The 21,459-nt window shown below is 38.6% G+C and overlaps 2 protein-coding genes across 3 annotated transcripts in view; both read right to left on the reverse strand.

Moving 5' to 3' along the window:
* Positions 1-307: 307 nt before the first annotated feature.
* On the reverse strand, positions 308-1,916 carry LOC132110157 (G-protein coupled receptor 151-like). The gene has a single exon (XM_059516753.1). The coding sequence runs from the start codon at positions 1,771-1,773 to the stop codon at positions 490-492; it is 1,284 nt and encodes a 427-aa protein (XP_059372736.1). The 5' UTR covers positions 1,774-1,916; the 3' UTR covers positions 308-489.
* Positions 1,917-3,408: 1,492 nt separating this feature from the next.
* LOC132109772 (serine/threonine-protein phosphatase 2A 55 kDa regulatory subunit B beta isoform-like) overlaps positions 3,409-21,459 on the reverse strand; it is a 60,186-nt gene continuing 42,135 nt past the window's right edge. For both annotated transcript variants that reach the window (XM_059516108.1, XM_059516109.1), the window contains exons 2-9: positions 16,482-16,579; positions 13,422-13,587; positions 12,029-12,141; positions 8,326-8,503; positions 7,988-8,152; positions 5,775-5,944; positions 5,225-5,316; positions 3,409-5,072 (exon numbers count right to left, since the gene is read on the reverse strand). In XM_059516108.1, coding sequence (XP_059372091.1) covers positions 4,793-5,072; positions 5,225-5,316; positions 5,775-5,944; positions 7,988-8,152; positions 8,326-8,503; positions 12,029-12,141; positions 13,422-13,587; positions 16,482-16,579 — 1,262 coding nt within the window. In that variant the 3' untranslated portion in view covers positions 3,409-4,792. The remainder of the gene's footprint in view (positions 5,073-5,224; positions 5,317-5,774; positions 5,945-7,987; positions 8,153-8,325; positions 8,504-12,028; positions 12,142-13,421; positions 13,588-16,481; positions 16,580-21,459) is intronic.

The raw sequence follows: 21,459 nt of genomic DNA on the forward strand, positions 1-21,459 counted from the left end.
TGCTCTTTATAGCATATTCATTCTGTAGACATTTCATTTACATCTTAATGTGTAAACACTCATAATCAAAGGACAAATTGCAAATATCAATAAAAGTAAGATTTCAACATCTATTTTTAACAATTCCATTGGCAGGAGAGAGCTATCCACAGCTTTTCGGCATTTTTACTGTCTTTGTGGACCTGTGCGCACAAGACATCACCACACACTGGTTTCTTTAGTGATATTGCTACACATTTTAATATATAATACATTTTCTTTTTAACAACAATGCAGTAATTTCCAAATACTCATAGATCATCAGGCCAGTTTGATCACTTTCATCTTGTTCAGAAGAGTTAAACACAAACACAAATAATAAATATATTAAAACCATAACTCATTTATGATTAGTCACAATGAGAGAGCCAAGTTCAGGTGAGGTCTGATCTGTTGTGTGTATTTCATTCTTTTGTGTTGACAAAATTTAAAAGAACTGGGGTTCTAACTTTATCTTTTTCCTTCATTGGGATCCTGATGTTCCCAGGGCACAGGATCATTTTCGTGTGAGTGAGAGCCAGTCTCCCTCTCCTGCCAGAACTGCTCTACATCTTGCAGTACTATTCCATCCTTGTTGGTCGGGCTCTCCTGCGATCCTCCACTCTGGTCCAGTTGTTCCTCAGGCTTTTGCTCCTCTGTTCGCCCAGGCTGATGTGGAGGGAGGTGGGCTGACCTTTCGGGTCTCGGGGTGGGTGACTTTGGGGCAGTCGGGTTGTGTGGTCCTGGCTTGTGTTCTTTCGGCAGTTGTTTGCGGAGGGTGAGCCTTCGCCACAAGCCAATGTAGCCCTCCCTGAACTCTTCAGAAAGGGCGAGAACGATGAGAGGATTGACTAGAGAGATGGAGAACACGAGGAGCTGGGCGGAGAGAGTGAAGAGGACCGGAGGAAAGGCACCATCGGTCTCTAGGGCGTGCTGCATCCAAACCCAGGACACCCATTGTGGGAGCCACATGGTGGCCATGGCCACCATCAGGCTGAACAGCATCAGGGTGAGTTTGCGGGATCGGATCTGCGTCCGTAGGTTCTGGGTCTTGCTGGACCTGCGCTGGCATCGTCCATATGCTTTCCAAAAATAAAGTAGGGCGAAACTCAAAGGCGTGCAGTAGGCCAGGAGAGGGTACACCTTGACGTACACAGACATGAAATAATGGGCATCGACTGGCACTGCTTGAACACAAATCATTCCACTTGCTTCTCTTTGCAGGGTGGAAAAAAGCCACTCGGGAATGGGGACCACGCACGCCAAGAGCCAAGTAAAGAGTAGGACTACAAGGATAGTCTTCAAACGGATGCTTACCTGCTTGGTGGGGTTACTGACATACCTGTAGCAAGCTTTGGCCATGATGGCCACGGTAAAGCTCTTTGCAGCCATACATGAGTGCAAGAACCAGTCACAGGTCTTACAGACAAACAAACCCAGGGTCCAGCTGGCACAGGAATAAGCAGTGGCTTTGAAGGGGACAGCAAATGCCAGGACCAGACCATCAGCTAGCATGAGGTTGAGGATGAGTGCATTGATCAAGGACAGCTTACTTTTACGCGCATTGGTGATCAGGACTCCCATAGCCGTTACATTCCCTGTGAATCCTAGGACGCAGATGACTCCCAGCACCACTGGAATCAAGACCCTCAGATCTCCGTGATCCAGGTGCTGATATCCACCTCTCTCTAGAAACGAGCGTCTATTCGCGGAACTGTTCCCGGCGGTGATGTTCATAGCAGGTAACTTGTCCATTTTCTCTGTGATGGATTGGTAAATGCAAATAAGTTTGGCAGTATGTGCAGAGAGAACAAAATTATCTCTCTCAAAACTGCTTCTATACGCGAATAAACTCCACGCGCTTGTGGAATTGGTCAGTTCGCGCGCTCTTCCCGCTTTTGACTAGACGGCGCGAAAGCGGAGCCACTTTATAACGGACGGTTTGATTGACAGGTGCCGCCCCCAGCTGACTGACGGCGTTTAATTTCGCCTGCCGCGATCCTCCCGAGGACAATTAAAATGATTTCGGGTAATAAGCACTGACTACTACACACTGAGTTAAACTTATTGCTTCTATTGTCACTGGAAATGATGGATTTTTTTATTTCCTGTCGAAGACAAAGGCTTGATGATTGCAAATGGAAATATGAATGAGTTGGAATGTGACTGAATTTTTATGAGAGATTTTACCTCAGTAGCAAAGACGTTGTCCTCGAGCTGAAATAATGTAGCTATGTTAGCCAACTTTGTCACATTTAATGTTATTGTAACACGTTGTAAGACGTTATTTGCACCTTTTATAATGTTTGCCATATATTTAATCCTATATCGTATATTCATATCCAATTGGGAGATAGTTTTACTTTTCTCTCACTTAGTGTATTTTTCTGATGGTAGGTTTGTTGTACATTTAAATCGAAGTATAAACACATGCAAGCCACAAAAATTAATTTAACACAGCCAGTCAGGAAAATCAGTTAATGTTAATGTGTTGTTGTCCTATTGATGGAGCATGTTGTTTAACTGTGAGCTTGTGTGAATGTTTACGTATTTTTCTCTTGAGCCGAATTTACTCTTGTGTGAATTACTAATGTAGTCTTGTACTTGTGTCCACTTTTTATCAGCTATAGCAAAAATATCATTATTCTGAAATTTTTATTGGCTTGAATTCAGAGAATTATGACTAATTTAAAACAAGAATGAGTGTAATTGGGTTTTGACTTAAAACTTTTAAATTATATTGAGACTTGTTTGGCTATAGCCGTTAATCCCTTGCATAGAAGTGTAATACAATTTTTATGCAAATTAAGGAATATATTATGAATAATATAATAATTTCTATTTGTTAATAGCATTAATGTGTTATCACTATTCTTTCCATATCTTACCAACCAAAATACTATGCTACACTCTTTAAAAAAAAAAGTCCATACTAGGGCACAATGTACTGTATTAATTTGAAGGAATTCCCTTTATATATATATAACATTATATATATATATATATATATATATATATATATATATATATATATATATATATATATAACATTATATATATATATATATAACATTATATATATATATATATATATATATATATATATATATATATATATACGTGTGTGTGTGTGTTGTACCTGTATTTTAAACATTACTGTGAATTGAAGTTACCAGTCCCTAATATTCTGCCAAATATCTCCTTTTGTGCTCTGCATAGGAGAGAAAATCGTTATAGGTTTGAAAAAACAACGTGGGTGAGGAAATCGCAGCATTTTATTTCTTTGAATTTGTATGAAGGTTAGTATAAACAGTATGTCTGTCCCTTGAACTGTCCCACGAGGGCGCCATTGTTTAATTTACGTGTAGTGAAAGGCGGGCAAGAAACAGATCAATTTTATTTCAACTTCTTTTTATTTTCAATGAATTCCATTAAGCATAAAGACTGCATGGCAAATAATTGCATGTAGATACATTCTGAGCTATAAAACTTTTGTGTCATTAAGAAGTTTACATTTGAAGGTTTTGTTTTCTTCAGAAGAGAACATTACTGGTTCATTTGTACATAATAAAATTCCCTGATATCATTTAACCTTCATGTATAGGCTACGTCATGATACCAGTATTTCTGTCATCCTCAGGCCAAAGTGATGTAACTGAACGATGACGTTTTAACAGTCTCAGACAAATGCAGTGGAAACAATGGAAAAGATGACATCTGATTGTTAAAGGTTCATTTGATGGTACCGAACAGATATTTTCTTCATTGACTCATTATAGATGACATGTTGCATGCAATAATACTTTTCACCCAGCACTGCACTGAAGAAAAAAAAAAATCAGGGTATACTGTAAAGTTATGAGCATACTGAGATAAAGTGGAGAGTATGATGCGAAATTCAAGTACTTTAATTCTGCGTACTGAAAATCCATGTCGCTGCAATTCTTTTCCCTTCTTACACAAAGCTATTTTTCACATTTCTTGTAAAAACATTCAGACTTCACAACCCGAAATCCACCCTTCTGAAAACCCAACCACCCTCCACCCCGTCTGCCGCCCAAGTATCCAAATATGAAAAGAAGGCACCAAAGCTTATTAATGGTTACATCAAAATAAGAGGGCAACATAAAATAACAAAACATGACCAGTGGGATTGACTTGTACTACAGAACTCCTTTTAAAAGGAATAATCAGGTCACAAGGGACTGTGATTCCATCCACAGATTGTTTGTTTCAACACTACAATCAGCGCAGATCACATTCTTAGTCTATTACGAATCAGTCAGACATTTTGGAGGAAGTTGGAGGGCACTGTGTTTCAATGGGAATGGAAATCCATTGTGTTTTTATTTATTTTTTTGTAAAGGCACCCCTTTGTGTCCAATGCCAGGATGTCAGCGAAGGACTGTCTTTTTGCCTTATTAAAGATTCTTCATATCATTGGAGTGAAAATGTACATTTGTCCAGATTTAAAGAGTCAGGCATTTCCTTCCAGCAGAGAAATGAATAAATATGATAAATAAACACGTTTTCAGAAGAGGAAATGCAGATACTCAATTGAGGAAGAATGATTGTTCAGGGCAGGATGCTACTTGTTTGTGACAGTCTGGCAGCTTCCTTGCACAAGGTCAGCATCTGTCCATACTTCTCCCAAGATCAAAGGTAACTTCCTGTTTCTCATCACAAAAGACAACTTGCAAACTCCTGCCAAGCTGCAGCAATTTATTCCTCTTTCTCTCTCTTTTCAGGTACGTGAGGAGGCGGTACAGTTGTGCTAGTTGACCTTATCTTGGAATATGTAAAGGTTATTGGTGGCTGCCACAGCGATGATGTTCTCATAAGGATGCCAGGCAGTGTGGAGAATTTTCTTGCTAAAGTCCAGGCTGTCCACACTGATTTCATCTTTGCGACGCTTTCCTCCCACACATACCTTCCTTGGTTTCAGGATCGCCCGAGGCTTGCTGTTCTCCCGGGACGCCTCCAGAGTCACGTCACGCTTCGTATTACGGTCGAACATTCGGAAGAAGTTGTTGTAAGAACCGGTCATGATCACACTGAAAACAGAACAAAGAAAAACATCAACAATATTCATTATTTAAGCATTATTTTGCTTTTGAATAATTGTGCATTGATTGATTTATTATTTACAGCTGGACCAGTGCGCTTATTAAAATAAACATTTAATACAGATGTGCAAAACACTGACCTGTCTGATCCATTCCAAACACATTCAAATTTGTCGAAGATGCAATCATTCTCATACAGTGAGCACAGCTTACTTCTTAGGTAATCGTGGACCTGGTGGATGAAATGGTGGCAATTTTGATTGTTAATTTAGCAAACACTGGTTTTCATATCTTTAAAAATTCCTCTCTTTTTAGACAGTGTGTGACTGCTAAACACCCCATCAAATAATTTTATGAACATTTCCTGTGTTGTCATATTTTCTAGCCCATTGGTGGGATGAAGTAAAGACTATTTGAGAAACTGAAGATTTCAGCGCAAGATATCAACCATGATTGATGAGGTAGGTTATGTTTATGATTCAGGGATGTTCTCATTCTAGAGAGCATTTTATTACATTTGTGTAGTGCAATATTTTTGTTCTGTTTATTGAAAGAGAAAGATTATAAATATGAATGTGTATGTGTGCTACAGTCTTTCTTTGTCTACCAAAACAGCCAAACATAATTTAACATAGCCCTTAAAATTCGGGCATTTGTTAAATGCAAATAGTTTGCAACCCAATGTTGTACCTGATAGGTTTCCAGTGGTCTGCTCTCCATGTTGAGATCCCAGACCTTCACTGTCAGGTAGTCCCGTGTCATCAGGTACCGCCCACTGTGGCTGAACTTTACGTCAGAGATGGAGGAGATGATTTCAGAGAAAAAGGAGCGATTGCTTGGGTCTTCTGGCTCTTCGAAAACTAGAAGAGAATAATGAGAAATCAAATACAGAAATGTTAAAATGAGGATAAAACAGGCCCCGTCCCTACTGAATATACCATCTCACTCAGAAATATCACAGAAGTAAAATTAATTGCGAGGGCTGTTTCATGTTAGCTTTAAAAACAAGCAACTTTCCAAAGAAAGTTTTCTTGAAACACTTGCTTCCCAAACACGTCATAAATCTGCTTGGCTCGCCAGGGAAATAATACACCTGTCAGAGCAGAGAAACTGATATTTATCGTCTATTATCGATTGTCCTCTCACTGTTTTGTTGACTCTGTTGCGGATTATCCTGTGATGTGTCTGCAGGCGTCTACACAGTGAATGAAAAAACACGGGCAGAGGGGGAGGAAACAGATCAATGCCTGCAGTGAAATTTGAGCACTGGTGGACTGCAGGTGTTTGTCATGAGCATGCCATGTCACATTGTGAGCCTGTCCACCTGCAGTCTTGCTGGGTGTCATTCAGATGGGGCTAATGAGTCCTCTGGGGAGAGATGTTAGGGGCTATGCCACCCCCACCCCCCCCCCCCCCCCCCCCCCCGACACCGCAGATTGATTTTTAAGAATATTCTCTAGGATGCCTGGGAGATTTATTAGTGTGTATGGAAGGAGCAACACACACGCACACACTATGCAATGGAGAAGACATTGAGGAGGTCTTTCCTGAGGCAGACTGGCACATCCGCCTGCTGTGAGATCATGTACCAAAGAAAAAATCGACTATAATTTAGGTCAGTGTGGTGCTGGAGATACAAACCAAGGCAGCTATAACCGAAGCACTCACAGTTGTTGCCCCCTCCAGCAAATCTGGCCTTTTAAAATTCAGCAGCAGTATGTAAATATCTATTCAACAGGATGTGAACACATGGACCAGTGAGCACGTCAATAAAACAAAGGAAATTACCAAATTCTTTCAACGGTGAAAAAACTATACGCACAGCTATCTGCCCTTGAGCAATTTTGCAATTGAGCAAAATTTTTATGCCAAGCTTAAATGTCAGTGCATTCAATCTGATCATCAAATGCACATGGAAGCCCCCACCATAAACTGGAGACCTTAAGAAATGGAAATATGTCAATTTGTGGTTATCAGTTCAGCCATGTGCAGCCAAAGGAGATGCCCCTGTAAACCACCAGTACAGGCTCATCAGTCTGCATTGTGTCCAATACCCAAATGAAATTAGCCAGTTAAGCTCAAGGAGATGCAGTCATATTAAAAATTAGCATAATCCTCACCTCCAACGCCCTCGCCCTAGGTGGAAGAGAGGCTAATCCCTCTCATGGTGTATGTAACGTCTGTGCTCTTCGTAGACAACAGTGTTTCTGGAGCTGTACTGGCCCTTGCATTTGTAATGTTATAATGAAGATTGGAAGAATGCAGGAACGACTCATTTAAAAAGATCTACAAAATGTTAACGATTTTAAATAAGCAGGCATCAATATTATTACCTATTGGGGCTTTGTACATATCCCTTTTCCTAAATATTAAACATTGATGCAGACTAACTAGAGACACGAATAATGTCTTTGTTATCTCAAAGTCTAAGATGTTAAATTGAACTCGTACATTTCTCATCAAATTCTTCCATAATCAAAGTTATCTGAGTTAAGATATACACATTCTAGTATGCTGTTTTTTTTTTAAAGTTTGGGGTTTGTAAGATTTCTTATCAAATGTTTTTAAAAGAAGTCTCACCAAGGTTTAATTTATTAGATCAAATATACAGTAAAAACAGTAATAATGTGAAATATCACAATTTAAACTTATTTCTAACATAATATATATATTTAATATAAAAGATTATTTATTACTGTGATGACAAAGCTGAATTTTCAGCAGCCATGACTTGTCTTCAGTGTTATTCAGAAGTCTTTCAAATATGCTGATCTGGTGTTCTATAAAACACCTGATAGTACTTCTCAGTATTTTGGTAAATATTGTATTTATTGTATTGTAAGTATTTTTTCTTTCATAAATATGACCCCAAGCTTTTGAACAATCGTGTGTTGTAGTCTTACATTTTGAGTGGTTGTCACAGAGCGCTGATGCCCTCATGTCACACAGACGTATGGAGCCTTTACTGCTACTGTAGACGAAGGTGTTGCACTGGTGAGGGTGAAACTCTGCTGCCGTTATCACCTCCGTCAGCTCCTCCATGTTCGCTGGCTTTATGTCTACAATGTCTGAAAAAGCAGCTCAGGAAAAACTTGTAGGTTTAGTAGTAGAACAATTAATGAGAAATAGGCCCATTTAGATTTTAAACAAGTAATTTACAATTGTGCTTGGCCTAGTACCAAAGGTAAACTTTCTTTTACAAAAACAATTTTTTGTCAAATTTAATGACATGAAAGGATACTGAAGCTTCTGTTTGTGATCTCTAGGTTCCACAGGTTGATCCTCAAGTCATCAGTGGACATAAAGGTCTCATAGTCGCTGTTGACAGAGATGGAGTTGATGTGGTATGTGTGCGCATTGGAAAATACTCTCCGAGGTGTGGCCTCAACCATGAGGTCCATGGGCTGCAACACTGGCACCTGAGAGAAGATAAGAGGAAAAAGAAAGGTCAGAATCTGCTGTAACAATTACAACTGCCACTACTCGTTCTTTATCCAAAGATTGTTGGTCATTTCACCACTAGGGACCCTCTTGTTGTCATCAGCAATAACTGGGACATACATACATAAACCACAACTCTATTTAAAGAATGCTGAATTAAGCAGCAGGTGAGAACAGGGAGAAAGTTTTGCTTATTTTTATATTCCATTTATTTATTTTTTTAAAGGAAGTAGCCGTTTTTTGTCATTTTAAAAGTATAATCACTTTTGTCCAAAGTACAAGCCATCAAGTGTGATATTCTGGACTGTAATGTAAACTAAAGGCTACTGACTGCATACATTAATTAACACAGGGAGGAAAACTAAGCTCCTCAAACCGTATCATGGGGTCTATAATAATTGGTAGAACTGTTTAAAAATGCACGATTAACCTTTTTTTTTATACAGTTCTATATTTGGCACCTCACATCTAATTTGGGCTAATGACCATTATGATGGCGCTCGATGTGCGTTTGGCATTTTGTGGGCTGGGACCATCCAGCGGGACACATTTTATAAAAGTCCACTGAACTGCACTTCCTGCTGTGAGCTGGTGCCCAGAACAGCACCAGTGCCCCACCCGCAGGTCCTAATTGCAGTATGCAGATGCGGCCTGGCCTGTTTAACTGACGCTGAGGTTTAGAGCCAGTTCATGTCATTCCAAAAAGAGAGTCGCTCATTACCACATCACAGAAGCACCACTGCCTTATGTGAGAGGCATTCAAATCAGTCCTTAGCTATACAATGACCCTTTAGGCCTTTAAACCACTGCTGTAATGTTTCAGCTGCATTCAGATAACAAGCTAAAATTATTCAGTGGTGGAGGATGACTGCAGAGAGCTTTTAAAGTTGAATATGTAGATTAGGTTGTTTTGGTTTAGCTGTGCACGCTCAAGTGCACACATTAGAATTTCATGTGCTGTTTATCATGCCGACAGATTTATATGTCATCCTTTTATTAGTCTCAGCATAAGATGGCACAACCATGGACCACCCACAGTTTATTCACTGACCCTCTGATGCTTTCATAAGCGTCTGATATTATTTTCATAAGGGTACAATGTCTGACATGTTGTCATCAGCATCTAGTAGCAAGTAAATCTACATCACTTTGTATATACTGAACTCTGTTTATTGATTGCAGAAGTTTTAAGAACTGTATGTACTTTAATAGTTATTAAATGAAAAAAAAAAGACATGAATAGATTTTTGCATTAATTATGTTTTTGGAGCAATTTAATTATGTTAGATTGTTTCACTGTGATTCTATTGAACAATCATTTTTGGATTCCCTAAGGATCTTCTAGTTAACAATTAACAAAATATTTTCTTTCTAGTGCGAAGAACATTTTAATAATATAAAGAACCCTTTTGCATTATGAAAAATCTATTATGCATTGGAAAGTTTCCATTAATGTTAAAGATTCTACATGGAACCATCAATGGCAATAAAGAGTCTTTGTTTTAAAGAGTGGCTTCAGATGTTTCTTATTTCGTGACGTGGCATACGGCCAAGTATGGTGACCCACACTCAGAATTCGTGCTCTGCTTTTAACCCATCCAAAGTGCGCACACACAGCAGTGAACACACACACGGAGCAGTGGGCAGCCATTTATGCTGCGGCACCCGGGGAGCAGTTGGGGTTTCGGTGCCTTGCTCAAGGGCACCTAAGTCGTGGTATTGAAGGTGGAGAGACCACTGTACATGCACTCCCCCACCTACAATTCCTGCCGGCCCGAGACTCGAAACTCAAAACCCTTTGATTGCGAGTCCGACTCTCTAACCATTAGGCCACGACTTCCGATATCCGGCTACAGGAATCTGTCCTTCTCTTTACATATAAAATGACTGTGGAATCTAAGGAGGTCCCTCTGTTTCTAATGTGCCTTGAGGGAAAATAACCTCCTGTGTCAAACTCAGTGGTCCCTCATTAGTTCAAAGAGCAAACAGATCACACAGGAGGAAAGCAGAGAGCAAAAGAGCATGGAATAGATAAGAAAACACATTTATTATCTACCACTGAGATAAGCAGGGGGATGGGGGATTGGCCGACACCTTGCTTTCAGTTTTCATGGCACAGACAGCATTAGTTAGGTCAAATATCACAAGAATCCATTTTGATTTGCTGTATTGTTATAAAAGGTCAGGTATCCGCTGGCTTTAAATGGCATGCCTTGTATCACGTCAGCTCATGGACTACAGAAACTAGACCACTGTAAACCTTAGGGGTAAAATTGCATACTGAGACAAGAGTAAGATCACAGCGCTGGCACTAGAGATTGCCAGAACACATGACGCGTGTCTCATCTCTCCCCTCCTCCCTTACTACCGGAGCTCCACGATAAACCCGTCTCTGCATCTCCACCGCACATACATTTCACGGCCCAAATGGGATTGCCGCCCGCTCCATGCCATCACCCTGGTGTCAGGCTAATCTTCTGCCCAGACAGACAATGGTGGAGGAGTGGAGTGATTTAATCCATTAGGACGTGGAGCAGAAAACAGACACCACACCAAACATTAATGGGTACTCGGAGTCGCGCCCTCTTTGTATCTGTATTCAATTTGGGGATGAACTCATGGAGAACGAGTGAGAAGGAGAGCAGAGGGAGGAATGATAGTGAGCCCCTTTACTGCACATTATCGCCTGCCTTTGTCCTTGGTGTTTGATTATGAATTAATGCCTTTCGGTCGCTGACAGCTTATCATTTGTAAGCATTGGTGCTGAACACAGAGAATGAGATTTTCATGTGAGAATGTGAGAGAACAGAAGCAACTTCTCAAAGCATTAATGAGAACATGCACCAGCAGATTTATAATAAACCTCTGAGTTCCAGGTACGAGATCGAAATAGATGTACTTCAGTGGAGGGTGAAGTTTAACTGTTCAACTGTCTGCCATTTCAGCTTCTTCAAAAAGCAAAACTACATGTTTCAGCATGCATCACTGTCTGCTAAACCACTGAAAACATAGACAAAACCTTGGAAGAACATATAAAATCTGAAGAAATTAGATTATGCTCAAAGAAAATGAAGCCTGTTTTAAAGGCTATTCATATGTACTGTATCGTGACAATTTTCTATAATTAAGGACATTCTCTTTTTTCTCATTACTGTAATGCAAAGTAAATTAACTAATTAATTAGTTGAATGGTAGTTTATTTATAAATCATTGTAGTTTTTGTTGTACAAAGTTTCATTCATGCTGATTTAAATAAAAAGTATTTTACTACCATAATGATAATTTAATTAGAATTAGAATTATTATCAAAAAGCAATCATTGTTATTTTTCTTAGAAATAGGCTTTATTTACTTTATGCAAAATGTAATGTCTTTATTTTGTTCATTGTCAGAATCATATTCTGAAATATCTAGTGAACAGATAAGATAAATATTGAGTATCCATATGAAAAATGTAACTTGATTTATTGTGTATTTGTAGGTGGTGAGACTTGTATGCTAACCCGTAACGAAGTGATGGTGGCCGGGTCTCTGATTCTTCCATCTTCATCCTTCAGGTTATATCCCTCCGGTCTTTTATCCCTCTCACTGATCTTCCACAGTTTCACAGTTTTATCTGAAAATAAGCCATTACAAACAGAGCAACTTCAGTATACCGTTTGGAAGGAAGCAAAGCATGATAAAAAGACAAATTGAAAGAAAGAAGAAAATAAGAAGGTGGCCAGTGGGACATTTTGCAGTGTGTGGTACACAATCTGGCACACGGCTGGAAAAGATCCAGCACCAACAGAGAACGTAAACCGTAGCCATACCATCTGAACATGGGGAGATGTATGATGTCATTGGAAGACTTGACTGTTCCCTATTGTTCCAACAATCTTTTGTTAAAATCACAGCAGCTATCACATATAAATAATATCTCACACTAAGACTGAGATCCTAGTTTGCGGTCTAACTCATTTAACATTATGCATTAACTGGCTTTCAAAATATCTTCTTTTGCCCTCCAAAGAAGAAAGTCAGCCATACACATTTGGAGCAATGTGAAGATGAGTAAACTAGGCCATCTCTTTAACCTGGCTTACACATAACATACTAATATGCTTTTAATATCCAAATCCGTTAAAGGATTTTTAGGCTGCATTAATTAGGTAAACCGGAACCGGGAACACTTCCCATAACACCCTATGTACTTGCTACATCAATAGAAGAATGGCATCTACGCTAATATTTGTCTGTTTCTCTCTTATTCCGAGGTCACCGTAGCCACCAGATCCAGTGTGTATCCAGATCAGAGGGTCACTGCAGTCACCCGAATCCAGTACGTATCCAGACCAGATGGTGGATCAGCACCTAGAAAGGACCTCTACTGCCCTGAAAGACAGCAGAGACCAGGACAACTAGAGCCCCAGATACAGATCCCCTGTAAAGACCTTGTCTCAGAGGACCACCAGGACAAGACCACAGGAAACAGATGATTCTTCTGCACAATCTGACTTTGCTGCAGCCTGGAATTGAACTACTGGTTTCGTCTGGTCAGAGGAGAACTGCCCCCCCAACTGAGCCTGGTTTCTCCCAAGGTTTTTTTCTCCATTCTGTCACCGATGGAGTTTCGGTTCCTTGCCGCTGTCGCCTCTGGCTTGCTTAGTTGGGGTCACTTCATCTACAGCGATATCGTTGACTTGATTGCAAATAAATGCACAGACACTATTTAACTGAACAGAGATGACATCACTGAATTCAATGATGAACTGCCTTTAACTATAATTTTGCATTATTGACACACTGTTTTCCTAATGAATGTTGTTCAGTTGCTTTGACGCAATGTTTTTTGTTTAAAGCGCTATATAAATAAAGGTGACTTGACTTCAACAGAGATCTCAAACATAGACTCACCATTGGTGGAGAGCAGGAAGTAGGCAGCATTCTGCTGAGGCAGCCAGCGTATCTTATTGATTTTCTCCTCAATCTCTAAACTCTTCAGGTAGTCAAACTCTGGCTCGTGACTCTGAAAGGTGCTGTAAACATTATACTCCCCACGTCTGTGAGGCTGGTTCTTGCTCTGTGGGCGAAAGGAGAGAAATCCCAGCATATGCTGTGTTATGCTTGTATATAGCTACTTTATGTGGAGGGAGATCTGTGGCAAAATAACTACATTCTTATTGGTAGTGGAAAGCATAATCAAATTAGTCAAAAATATATAATATATGAACACGCAAGGATAGAGGATGTTTAGAACTTAAATAATGAGCACTGAGATCAATAGAAATCTGCAGAGCTTTCTGCCTGTGAATATCCCATAATGTGCTGCTGATTCTGTTAATGGCTTATTGCAGGTTTCCTGGTCACAGTTGGAGTATTACATTAATGCATTTGCAGTCAATGGCAGACTGGAAATAAGGAAGTTTCCACATTGGGAATTATCAAAACCAATAATTGTGTAAACCACTCATGCAGTTGAATTAAAGTAAACAGAGAAGGAGTCCCTCTTTAGAGGGGGCTGTAAGAATCAACCCATGTGTATTAAGTAGCATTTAGGGTATTGCGCAGAAAAAGGCATAGTCATATGTGACTGTTTTTTAGTGGAAAAATAAAATGAATTGAACAGAAAAATCCTGCATAAGTGATGTAACTACCTAAAATTTGTAATGTCACAGTAGTTCAGCAATGACGGTTTTCCAATTACAAGCTACTTTTTCCAATGAGTAACGATATAGCTTGACCAAACACCAAAACATTGTATTGCTCACAGCTTTACTAAATGGTTCTCTGGCTCATATAGTATGTTGAAAAGTCCAGTTAATTTGAGTAAATCTGGTTCTTTTTGGGCTGTTAAACAGAATCAAAAACGGTTTACAGTTTTAAGACTCTAAATACCATTTTAGGCCTCTTAAAGTTGAATATTTCTAGTGGGTACGGGGCACTTTCTAATCATCTGTCACTGGCACTGTTAATCAAATAGCTACAGTCGTGGCCAAAAGTTTTGAGAATTACATAAATATTAGCTGCTAAACTGCTTTTAGATCTTTGTTTCAGTTGTTTCTGTGATGTACTGTAATATAATTACAAGCACTTCATACGTTTCAAAGGCTTTTATCGACAATTACATGACATTTATGCAAAGAGTCAGTATTTGCAGTGTTGGCCCTTCTTTTTCAGGACCTCTGCAATTCGACTGGGCATGCTCTCAATCAACTTCTGGGCCAAATCCTGACTGATAGCAACCCATTCTTTCATAACCACTTCTTGGAGTTTGTCAGAATTAGTGGGTTTTTGTTTGTCCACCCGCCTCTTGAGGATTGACCACAAGTTCTCAATGGGATTAAGATCTGGGGAGTTTCCAGGCCATGGACCCAAAATTTCAACATTCTGGTCCCCGAGCCACTTAGTTATCACTTTTGCCTTATGGTACGGTGCTCCATCGTGCTGGAAAATGCATTGTTCTTCACCAAACTGTTGTTGGATTTTTGGTAGAAGTTGCTGTTGGAGGGTGTTTGGTACCATTCTTTATTCATGGCTGGGTTTTTGGGCAGAATTGTGAGTGAGCCCGCTCCCTTGGATGAGAAGCAACCCCACACATGAATGGTGTCAGGATGCTTTACTGTTGGCATGGCACAGGACTGATGGTAGCGCTCACCTTTTCTTCTCTGGACAAGCCTTTTTCCAGATGCCCCAAACAATCGGAAAGGGGCTTCATCGGAGAATATGACTTTGCCCCAGTCCTCAGCAGTCCATTCACTATACTTTCTGCAGAAGATCAATCTGTCCCTGATGTTTTATTTGGAGAGAAGTGGCTTCTTTGCTGCCCTTCTTGACACCAGGTCATCTTCCAAAAGTCTTGGCCTCACTGTGTGTGCAGATGCGCTCACACCTGCCTGCTGCCATTCCTGAGCAAGCTCTGCACTGGTGGCACTCCGATCCCGCAGCTAAATCCTCTTTAGGAGACGGTCCTGGCGCTTGCTGGACTTTCTTGGATGCCCTGAAGCCTTCTTTACAAGAATTGAACCTCTTTCCTTGAAGTTCTTGATGATCCTATAAATTGTTGATTTAGGTGCAATCTTAGTAGCCACAATATCCTTGCCTGTGAAGCCATTTTTATGCAACGCAATGATGGCTGCACGCGTTTCTTTGCAGGTCACCATGGTTAACAATGGAAGAACAATGATTTCAAGCATCACCCTCCTTTTAACATGTCAAGTCTGCCATTCTAACCCAATCAGCCTGACATAATGATCTCCAGCCTTGTGCTCGTCAACATTCTCACCTGAGTTAACAAGACGATTACTGAAATGATCTCAGCAGGTCCTTTAATGACAGCAATGAAATGCAGTGGAAAGGTTTTTTTGGGATTAAGTTAATTTTCATGGCAAAGAAGGACTATGCAATTCATCTGATCACTCTTCATAACATTCTGGAGTTTATGCAAATTGCTATTATAAAAACTTAAGCAGCAACTTTTCCAATTTCCAATATTTATGTAATTCTCAAAACTTTTGGCCACGACTGTACATCAGTAAGCATACTAATTAAGGATGAATTTATATGCTGCTGTTTATTACTACTGTATGTTTTTATCTATTAGGTATACATTTTTGGTGAACTATCCCTTTAAGATCAGTGTAGTTAGTTACTTAATGTTACTAGCTTGTAGTGTAGCTAACTTCTTAACTTCCCCAAAACTGTGCTCGATGTTTACTGACCAAACACCTGAAAAAAAAAAAGCTTCACGTCTGAGCATGTGCACCTGAGCCTTATAAAGACCTCACCTGTGTTACTATTGTGTGTCTACTGAAACCCTGTTAAAGACCACAGGAGGTTGTGTTAAAGGGTGCGGCTCTGTGGTTTTTGCTCACACATGAAAGAAAAGCATTGATTTTATTGACCTGCTGTCTTGCTGTGTAGCGCTCTTGTTTACAGAAATGAATGCATAGGAAAGATTTCAGGGTTTAATCTTACCTCTTGCTCCCTTTGGAAAACCACAACTCTTCCTCCCTTGTCTCCTGTGGCCAAGAGCTCTCCAGTAGAGTTGAACTCCACAGTAGAGATGATGTCAGCTGCAACAGAACACAAGAGAGCCTTATTTATACAAGACTTACCACTCTTTGTAAAGGATATTGTACGGTCATCATTATTGTAAAATAAACCACAAGAAGTTGATCTTGTATCTCTTTGAAGAGATTTATTTGGAGGTTAATAACTGGCTCACTGTACATTATGCCACTTATTACACAACTACTTTCTAAACAAATAAATGGACATGAAATATTGATTTGAATGTAAATGATTTAATTATACAACAAGAAAGACTGTGTAGTAATAGAAAAGATGAAACTAGGTAGGTAATTGGTCACTTTAGTATCATAAAAATATTAGGGAACTTTTTAGTATGGGACCAATTCTCTCTATTAAATAGTTGCTTATTAGCATGCCGATTATTAACATATTGGCTGTCCATAAGTACATGTTAAGCACATATTCTGCATTACCATCCTAATCTACCTACATCCCTAATCCTACCCAATACCTAAATTTAACAACTACTTTACTAACTTAATAAGCAGCATTTTAGGACTGTATTGAGGCACCGTAAAATAAAAATGTCTTGACTTGACATGAATGCAAATGACATCTGAAAGTTGCAATAAAAGAAAAGATGACCAATCTTAAATATCTTCCTTTTTTTCTTCTTCACAAAGTTATTGTATGATCCACAACAGCATGAACATCCTTCTAAATGTTATACGTAGAAGAAAGAAAGTCATACAGGATTGGAAAGGTGTGTAATTGAGCTTATTTTTATTTCTATAATTTTACATTGGAATAATGGATGTTTCCAGAACAATATTAACTCATAGGACAGTTATTCTCAGGCCTGCTTCAGACTATTCTTATAACAAGATAGTGTTGGGAACGTGTTATGAAATATTCAGACTGGGCCATTGTGTTCTGCAATACAAGAATGCAATAAAGCTTTGTTTAATCTATTAATCACAACAGAATTAAAAGCTTTCATAAATGCATTTGTTTGTCAAACAACATGTGATTTGCAGGAAAACAGCAATTAGTCCTCCATCTGCATGCATATGTTAAAACCATGCGCATGCTTAAAATCTGCCTCTCTTAGAAGCTGTCAATACCTATCAGACAAAAGGTGTTCTAGTGCCCCACATTTGTGAGAAAAAAGGTTAAAAGACTGAAGTTTTTGTGCATTCAAACACATAAAATAATCCCTCAAAATCATTACGGAATCCTTGGAATAAACCAGAAGGTTGAAAAAAAAAATTTTAGTGTACTTAAACAGATAAAGAGAGCAAGAGCTGCCATTCCTGCAGCATGAACAGCTCCGAATTCTCCGCCCCTCCAGAGAGTGCCGACGCTCCCCTCTTCCGACTATGATTTCCTTCCATTCATTATCATCTGACACAGAAATACACAACATCCTTCACGTTCAACACTAAATCCACAGGATTCACCACTGAGGACAGAAATTTACATATGACAGGATTAGCTCGAGACATCTAATAAATCAGTCTAGAAAGACTGATTATAACGCTGCTACACAGAGAAAGAGAAGCAAAGTTATCTATCAAAAAACAGTCATCTTTTCCAGTCATAGGAAACAAAATTATCAATAGGGTTCAAAACACCAGAAGTGTTGTGACTGATTGTATTCATCCAAATCTTTCTGAACCTCTAGATTCTAGGCCGATTATATCTGTGGGAGGGTTTCATACCTTTAAAAAAATCTTCTTTTAGCTTCCTCAAAAAGACACATTTGTTTGAAGGGTTGTGAGCACAATACAGCAGATCACATTGCTTGATTATTCTGTAGAAATCTACAGACTTGCTTCTGTAAATGTTGTGTCTGGAGTGGAATCCGCTTATGAAAGACAAAGGGGTTAAGATGTAACAAGTAGGAAAGCCTGCCTTAGTGATTGTTTTTTTTTTTTTTTTTTGGAGAACCCAGACACCCTCAATGGATTTATTGCTTGCTGAACTGAAAATGGGAGGAAGTGGTTGCCATGGAGACCCCTTCCATTACTCTTGTGCTACATTTGACTGAAAGACTTTGCTGCGTATGTAAAACAGCCTGAATGCGTGGTTTACAGCATCTGATGCCGGTCAATGGCACAGTGGGGGAGAGGCAGAGAAAATGTAGGCTATTTCTGAACATGGGTACTGAATGCTTAAACACACAGTCCTGAAATATGGTCACAAATAGCTGAGGAACAGGATGATTTGTTCACAGCAGCACATTCTCTCCTACTGTACATTGTGCTGCTTGTTGTTTTCATACTTTTACTGAGAGACAATGTAATTTTAGTTTAATTTTTAGATTATAACGTAAAATCAATAATGTTTAATTCTGTGTGTTTCTAAATTAATAATTTGAATACATTATACACAATATATACATTTATTTAAACATAAATAATAACTTATAAAAATAAACTGTATTATTATTTTATAATATTATCATAAACAAATTATAAACTTACAGTATAAGAATATCTAGACATTATATAAACATGATTATTTATTATACAATTATATACAAATCTTTTCTTTGTAATAGATAATTACAAACAAAAGTTTATAAATTTCTATTTATTTCTCCTGTACAGTTGTGTTGGTATCTATGCAGGGTCAGAAAGCTCTCGTATTTCATCAAAAATATCTTAATTTGTGTTCCAAAGATGAACAAAGATCTTATGGGTTTGAAACGACATGATGGTGAGTAATTATGGACTGAGTTTAAAGTCTAGTATGATGAACAGAGGCATTGGAGAATGAGACATCAGGAGAATCTTGCTGTCCTGAAGGACAATAATTGGACATGAGGGTCCTGTTATTTTACAGGGATGTTACTAAATGGTTGCTGCATTGTCCAATAGTCAGCATAAAAATCTGTCATTCCCTTTCCAGAATTAAACAGATTTTCAGTCTCTAAGCCCATTGATCTGGACAATGTATTTATTATCTTTGTGTGACATTAGATGACATTAGACTCCTTCTTGAGGGAGGGTGTGTTAGATAATAAAATAATTAAAGTCATGACCACACAGCACATTAATTTACTGATTATCTTTCTGTCCTTAGTTTCTCAACAGTGAGCAGCTTTAAAACATCTAAGGAAAGCTTCCTGAAAAGAGCTGGATGTCAAATAAGGTGATGATACAGAAGCAGCTCTTGGATGCAGCAATGCTAATCAATCGTTGAGGTGCACCTGACCGTAGACCCTCTGCTTGGCAATAACGCAGGCCTTTTCTCATTATAAACACATTAGCACACTGGAGTCTGAGACAGGGAGAAAACGTTTTAATGAGTTTGCTCAATTACAGACATGTTATTCCTCATCTTACACTCAAGGATAAATGGGACAGCAGAGAAGGAAAGGGAAATGTGAGAGTGTGGGGGGGGGGTGTCCTATAATCAAAGCATCTGTTGACTCAGAAAGAGAGAGTGATGTTATAAAAGCAATTTCAAGGAATTTAGTCCAGTGTTTCCTTGCATGTTACAGTTTGACAAGGAAATATCCAGGAAAATGGTAGTTCAATTTGATATCCCTATTTGACTTACTTCAGTGACTCAGAAGAACAGTAGGGGTGCGGGTGAATCTCACAAAAAAAATAAAAATAATATATATACATAGTGTTCCTGTAGCTCAATTGGTAGATCATTGTGTTATCAAGCGCAAGGTTGTGGGTTCGATTCCCCGGGAACACATGATAGGTAAAAATTGATAGCCTGAATGCACTGTAAGTCACTTTGGATAAAAGCGTCTGCTAAATGCATAAATTTAATTTAATTTATATATATATATATATATATATATATATATATATATATATATAGGGGTGTGGCTGTTACGTTTCTAATTCAATCAGCCGTTTTGAACGAGTCATTTGATTTGAACCATTTAATAACTAATGGTTTTAAGGCCACCTGGTTTTATTGTCATCATTATTTATCCATGACAGGCCTAAACCAGCCAAAGTTTCAGCACAAAAGCACATATAGCAAAATATTGTTTAATTATCAATACTGACCTAAATTCCTCCATTTCAGGTCAAAGAAGAAAAAATAGCTTATAAATAATATTTCATTTAATAAGGCAAATTTTTCATCAAATAAAAACATTTTGTAATAAGAACAAGTTTTGTAATCATTATGTAAAATTAGCTACAGGATCTACATAAACACCCCCTCCCCCCCAAAAGATATTGACCACACCTTCCCCCCTTATTTTCTTTTTTTACAATTTGACCACTGCCTATACTAAAGTCTTACCAAAAATAATGGTACAAAGTAAAACAAATTCATTTTCATTTCTTTAAACAAAATATATTTTCTTATTTCTTTCTTTAGGGGTGAAACAGACATGTTGGGAATCAGATTTCACATCTAAATTTCCTACAGGTTAGTCATCTATTTTGAATGTATTTATGCTAAGCTGCCTATGACAAATAAAGTGGGCAGTACATTACAGAGTGCAGGCAATCAATCCTGCGGGCACCCATGTCTGTAACAGCAGGGTCAAAGGTCAGGGTCTCATATACCCAGACTGCTTCTGGGAAAGAGCGATCTGTCTCATGCTGTAATTTGCAGCCTGTCTCATTACTCACAAGCCATAAAGTGGGTTACTGTGCCAACCTGTCTAATCTCTGCAACTCCAGCAGCTATTGAGCATGTATGATCATGGCTTCCCCATCACAAAGGCATCATGGGAAATACCAAAAATATAATGTTCAGAATGGCATATTAGCATACTACCCTTACCAATTCACCAGTATGTACAATTTACACAGTATGTATAATTTTTTAACATCAACCAAATATTTTAATGTTGTTTTGACTAATTTAATGGCAACAAATTTAAATATATATACTAGAGCTGTCAAACATTTAATCACATTCAAAATAAAATTTTTGT

The sequence above is a fragment of the Carassius carassius genome, chromosome 29, assembly GCF_963082965.1.
Source record: "Carassius carassius chromosome 29, fCarCar2.1, whole genome shotgun sequence".
Taxonomy (NCBI): domain Eukaryota; kingdom Metazoa; phylum Chordata; class Actinopteri; order Cypriniformes; family Cyprinidae; genus Carassius; species Carassius carassius.